The sequence below is a fragment of the Zea mays genome, chromosome 8, assembly GCF_902167145.1.
Source record: "Zea mays cultivar B73 chromosome 8, Zm-B73-REFERENCE-NAM-5.0, whole genome shotgun sequence".
NCBI classification, from domain to species: Eukaryota; Viridiplantae; Streptophyta; class Magnoliopsida; order Poales; family Poaceae; genus Zea; species Zea mays.
The window spans coordinates 172,214,051-172,220,465 of record NC_050103.1 but is presented as its reverse complement, the minus strand read 5'-3'; the positions used below and the strand labels follow the sequence as shown (position 1 = coordinate 172,220,465).

The 6,415-nt window shown below is 44.1% G+C and overlaps 1 protein-coding gene across 1 annotated transcript; it reads left to right on the top strand.

The window, feature by feature from the left end:
- Positions 1 to 398: 398 nt before the first annotated feature.
- On the top strand, positions 399 to 6,072 carry LOC100286146 (uncharacterized). Its single transcript, NM_001159034.2, has 4 exons — positions 399 to 1,746; positions 4,591 to 4,993; positions 5,347 to 5,448; positions 5,558 to 6,072. The coding sequence occupies exons 1-4, from the start codon at positions 718 to 720 to the stop codon at positions 5,779 to 5,781; spliced, it is 1,758 nt and encodes a 585-aa protein (NP_001152506.2). The 5' UTR covers positions 399 to 717; the 3' UTR covers positions 5,782 to 6,072.
- Positions 6,073 to 6,415: the final 343 nt, after the last annotated feature.

Below are 6,415 nucleotides of genomic sequence, written 5' to 3'. Positions count from 1 at the left end.
ATCTTGCTAATAATAGTATATAAATATTTTATATAAAATTAAATTAACTTAATTGACATGTACTTAAATTATTATTATTAAAATATAATTCAATTTCAAAGATCTAAACGAGACGTTAGTGAAATGAGAATCCCTCGAGAAAATGGAATTGTCAAACTAGTCTAAAGAGATACTCTCAGTGACTGACTGGTTGGGCCATTTACATTTTCAGTTGCCCACGACCATGACGGCCCAGGTCCAACATGACGCAGCCAGTCGGCCTGCCGGCCGTCGCGGGCACGTGTCCGTCCTCCCGTCCCGATGGCAACAACACCAACCGACACCGTCTCTGGCCGGTTCCCCGTCCAGGTTCTTCCTCCGGATCGTCGCATTACCCCGATCCTGTATTCCCATCGACCACACCTCATGGCTCACGCGAATACCACACCACACCTCACGGCGTCCATTCGTTCCCGTCTCGTCTTCCGCTGCTTGCCTCCGACTCCCCCACGCGTCGTCTCGTGCTTCCCAATCCCCATAGAGCCGGTTGATCCCCAAAGGCCCATGGTTTTCTCCGACGCCGCGTCGCCTCTCGTAGCCACTGCCGCTGACTCTGCTTCCTCCTGCGTCGCCCACCTCCGCTGCTGCTGTCGCGTTAGTTGTTGCTGTTGTTGTTGAAGACGCGTTGCTCGCTAGGGTTCGTGATTTCTCGCCGATCGATTCGGGAACTGGTAAGCTATGGATCTCTCGCGGCCCGCATCGTCAGACCTCTCGCTCGGGCTGCACTCGCATGCCCACGCCCACGCTCGCGTGCACGCGGCAGCCGCGCCGCTGCGCCTGTTCGACGACGCGAAGCCGGAGCGCCTCGTGGCCGGTGAGGCCGACGCGGAGAGGGACGACGGGGACGGGGGCGACCAGCACTTCTCCCTCCTCGGGCACTCCCTCTGCGTCAAGCGCCCGCGCCGCGCCGTCAACGGCGGTGGGGGTGGGGGCGGAGAGACGTCATCCTGCTCGTCCACGTCCCCGGCGCTGCGCCCCGCCAAGCGGCAGGCGGCGGGGGAAGATAGCGGCGCGGATCTGGAGACCCGCCGCGCCGCGGTCCGCTCCTGGGGCAACCAGTCGCTGGCGGAGGCCGACCCGGATGTGCACTCGCTGATGGAGCAGGAGCTGGCCCGCCAGGTGCGGGGCATCGAGCTCATAGCGTCGGAGAACTTCGTCTGCCGCGCGGTGCTCGATGCGCTCGGCAGCCACCTCACCAACAAGTACTCTGAGGGGGCCCCGGGTGCTCGCTACTACGGCGGGAATCAGCACATCGATGCCATCGAGCGGCTCTGCCATGAGCGCGCCCTCACTGCCTTCGGTCTCGACCCTGCCTGCTGGGGCGTCAACGTGCAGCCGTACTCGTGCACGTCTGCCAATTTGGCTGTCTACACTGGTCTTCTTCAACCCAAGGACCGCATCATGGGGCTGGAGCCACCGTCGGGCGGCCATGTTAGCCATGGTTACTACACGCCCAGTGGCAAGAAGGTGTCAGGTGCCTCTATTTTCTTCGAGAGCATGTCGTACAAGGTGAACCCACAGACTGGGTATATTGATTACGACAAGCTCGAGGAGAGAGCAATGGATTTCCACCCGAAAATTCTCATATGTGGTGGGAGCTCTTACCCCAGAGAGTGGGACTTTGCTCGGATGAGATTGGTTGCTGATAAGTGTGGTGCAGTGCTTCTTTGCGATATGGCACATATCAGTGGGCTTGTTGCAGCAAAGGTACATATCTACGTTGAACCATTTATTTTTATATTACAGTTAGTTCATTGTATCCTGCTTAACAATGTGCACAAGAGTAATTGGAGTACCTCTTAGGTCCACATTTTGTGATCCTACAGTTACTATGACTTTATACTGCTTAGCATCTAACAGAATTGTACCTCTTAGTGTTGTATACTTGTATGGGTTTGGATTGCACTTACCAGCTACCCTTGTGTTCTTATTTCCAAAGGTTAGAAGGCTTTTGTTGCCATTTAGGTTATCATTTCATGCAGGTAATTTCACTGTATCTTGCCAAACAATTTGGTCGAATGGTAGAAGTCTTAGAGATACTTTTCATCTAGTCATCCTAGTATTTCTAGAAGATTTTTTGTTAAAAGCTAGAGTTTGTTGCGTTAATTATTTTGACTAGAAGTAAATCATACTGTTAAAACCTTGAAAGTTGATAAAGATTGCAGAACACAACATTCATTTTGTTTTGGTCCATAAATCTATGCACTGAACTACCATGGAAGATTCAAAACACAAATTTCCTCTGTTGAATGGAAGTTCCTATATTGGTCTTTTACCCTGACAAAATTTAAGTTAAAGATGGAAGTTACTACTGATTCTAGTACCCCTCCCCCCCCTGTCCAAGGTTGTTGCTACCTTGTCAGTCAGGAATTTTAAACCACCAGATGCATTACATGATACCTTGTCATTTGTTTAGGTTGGCACCATGGTTTTAAAGGCGGAACTAGGTGCTTAGCCACCGCCTAGACGCCTAGGCGAATTAGGCGATTGCCTAGGCGACACCATACATGCCAACCAATATATACTGCAGTATGCGGCTATAAATTATGCATGATATGGAAGTAAGACCAGTAGGTCATAGAATATAAATCATCACGATATTAGATATGAAATAGCCACAAAGTAATCTCTAATGGCATAATTGCAAGTTTTGAACACTCTCATGTCACAAGCAATTCATAGATGCCATTGCTGCAGTCTGCACAATTCATAGAAGTAGATTAAGAGGATGCAGGGGAGATGCCATTGTGCTGTCTCTGCAGCCTAGCATGGGAGATCAAGAGGTAGCAGGGGAGATTGAGAGGAAGCAGGGGAGATCAAGAGGTAGCAGGGGACAGGGGAGATTGAGATGAGAGGAAGCATGGGAGGAGAGGAGAGGAAGCAGACCTACCCCCCACCCTTGGATATATCTTTAAAACAATGGTTGGCACTGTAGTTTGAATTTTATGTTTTAGTGCATAAAGTAGCTTTTCCATTAGAAATTGGTTGTGCTGAGTTTGGTTTAGTACCTGCTGAATGTTAATTAAGACAGTGTGCTTAGCCAATCCTCGTTTTACCTGAATGATGATATGTCTAGTATCCACTGTTGTGTTTTGTCTTTGACGGAAATTTCCTTGTAATTGTGAATAATAATCTAAGATGTTTTTGAATTTGCTTACCATAGTGATGAATCATGAATCACTTGTTTCTTACTCCTCCGTCCCAAAATATAGTTCTTTCTAGCTCACTTTTTTTCTATCCACATTCATTCAAATGATAATGAATATAGACATACATGCAAACTACATTCATATATTACTTAATGAATGTATGACTAGTCTAAAACGAATTATATTTTGGGACGGAGGGAATACTTCTCAGTGCAATGTGAAACCTAACCCAATGCTTTGTGCCTGAGTAAGTTAATAAAGAGTCACACTCTTTGTCCATGAACTCCCTTTTATAAGAAGGTTGCAGGCGAAATAAGCATTTTTATTTTGCTTTATCATATCAGATACTAGAAGGATACCCATGTGTTGCTGCGGGGATCGTGAATGATTTGGAATGAAATCATATGACTTAAGGGATAAATTATTATAAATGGATTTTAGTGGACGGTATGGTCTGCTGATGTGTCAAATAAATCCGTGTTTGTAGATGATGTGGCTTGCTGACATGGATAGCTTGCATGAATAAATAGATGTCATAATTGCATGTGCTAGTGGCCTCTTGATGTGGATGGCTTGCATGTTAAGATAGAAGGCTATTGGAGTTTATGATTATAGAATATAAAGAAATTGATATATCAACTGTTCGTGTTTCTGTTGTTCTTATTGCTTCTAGTTGTGGCTCCAAACAAGGTTGGGACATACCATATGGGGTTATCAAATATCTGGAGCTTGATAATCTCCTTGGGTTGCAAGAACCATCGTCCGATGAAATTAATTGAATTGACCTCCTCCTCCTTAAGACACACCTGAATACTTAACCTCACTCAGGCACTCTGCATGTTCCTGAAAGAGCTTAAATGAAAATGTCTTTTGTTGACTGTAGCATGCTACTTGTGGCTGTTCCTAGTGATGCAAATCTTGCTTGTAATGAAGAAAACATTTAACGTCTGTATTATTACCACACACTGCCTAGATTCATCTGAAAGTGCATAAGTCAAAAGAGCTCCCTTGTTGACTATAGCTTGTCATTTGTGGTTGTTCCAGGTGATGTAAATTGTGTCCATAAGAAACCATTCACCTTGTGTATTATGGTCCTTCACTTGTACACCATGTTTGGTTGGGTGATAAATATACAATATGACTCCCTCTTCTAAATTATATAAGACATTTTGGCTTTTCTTGACACATAAGTTTTGCTATTCACTTAGATACACAGTAAAAATAATGCATCCAGAAAAACCAAAACCTCTTATCATTTGGAATGGAGTACTAGTTTAATGCTATGGTGTTCTCCATGTTATATAGACTGTTTGTCCTTGCTGTTTTTGTATGGTTGCATTAGAGACCATAGACTGATCATTGAGGATAACTGTGTTGATACTGGATTGATGTGCCTTTGTAGGAATGTCGTAGCCCTTTCGACTACTGTGATGTTGTTACGTCAACTACTCACAAGAATCTTAGGGGCCCTAGAGGTGGTATAATATTCTTCAGGAAAGGGAAAAATTTAAGGAAACGAGCTGGATCTTTTTCTCAAGGAGATGAGAATGAATACGACTTCGAGGATAGGATAAATTTTGGTGTTTTTCCTTCAATGCAAGGGGGACCCCATAATAATCATATTGCTGCCTTGGCTATTACTCTGAAGCAAGTCGCAACTCCTGAGTATAAAGCGTACATTCAACAAGTCAAGAAAAATGCTCAGGCTCTGGCATCAGCGTTGCTCAGAAGAAAATGCAGATTGGTTACTGGTGGCACAGATAATCACTTAATACTTTGGGATCTCAGAACTCTTGGCTTGACTGGTATAATTCTGCTTCCTTTGTGTCTGCGCATCCAAATATTTACTTTCATATAAATGTTTGTACCTTTTATCTTTCTTGTGCACTTTTAGTTTATGGGGGTGTTTGAATGCACTAGAGCTAATAGTTAGTGGTTAAAATTAGTTGAAACATTCAAACACCCTAACTAATAATTCAACTATTAGCTACTTTTAGCAAATTAGTTAATAATTAGGTAGTTATTTGTTAGCTAGCTAATTCCACTAATAATTTTTAGTCAACTAACTATTAGTTCTAGTGCATCCAAACACCCTCTATATTACATGCGAAGTGCTGGTGCCGCATTGGTTATGATGTTATTCTTTCATTTTGGACAGGTAAGATCTTTGAGAAGGTCTGTGAGGCATGCCACATATCTATCAACAAGACACCAATTTATGGGGATAATGGCTCAATATCCCCTGGTGGTGTGCGGATCGGTTAGTTCTTTCAGCTCGATATCTCCATTTTTTTTAGCCTTTTGTTCCTCTCTCCTTATATAAATGCAAAACTGGCTATACTGATTAACTTGATATCATGTTGCTACAGGAACACCTGCAATGACTACTAGAGGTTGCCTAGAAGAGGACTTCGAGTCGATTGCAGACTTCCTCATAAGGTCTACTCAGATTGCTAGCAATGTTCTGAAAGAACATGGCAAAGTGCAAAAGGAGTTTCTAAGAGGCCTAATGAACAATAAGGATGTTATGGAACTCCGAAATCAGGTTGAGGCATTTGCGTCACAGTTTGCTATGCCAGGTTTTGATGTATGAATGTGCATATATACTGTAGTCAGCAATTATCCAGATTCACAGCAACATTGTCATCCGCTCAGTTCCTCGAATACTAGCAAGTCTTGCTCTCGACTGCACAACGATTAGGAGAGTTTTTATTAGGTTGTAGAGGGTCTTGACTCTTGATTTTGATTCAAACAGGAAAGTTGTGATGAGTTATGTATGTCAACCTTGGTATCACGAGTTACTATAGTCTATAGGAGACCTGTTGTGGCCTTCGGAGACCTGTTGCTGCCGAGACTGAATAAGCTTACCATATGATTTCTGGCTAACTATTAGGCGAAGGGATGAGGTTAATTGTACTGGGGCGTACCGTCAGTTTCGTATGTTTGCAAACACATCAAGAATCAGGTGCTCATGGCTTGTTGCATCAACTGTTTAGATTTATTAGGCGAAGTGATGCTGCACTGTTTAGATTTATTTTTCTGCTTTATTGTTGCTTTCATGGCCATGTTGGATGCCCCGCCGACTAGCGCAGGGACGGGATTTGTACTGGTGGTAGAGTTTGATCTTTACTGACGATGATTTCATTCGCCTAGCGAAAGGTGTTTGCACCGGTGCCACTTCGAAATCTGTAATTTACACTGGCGACACTTAAAAAACGGTCAATACA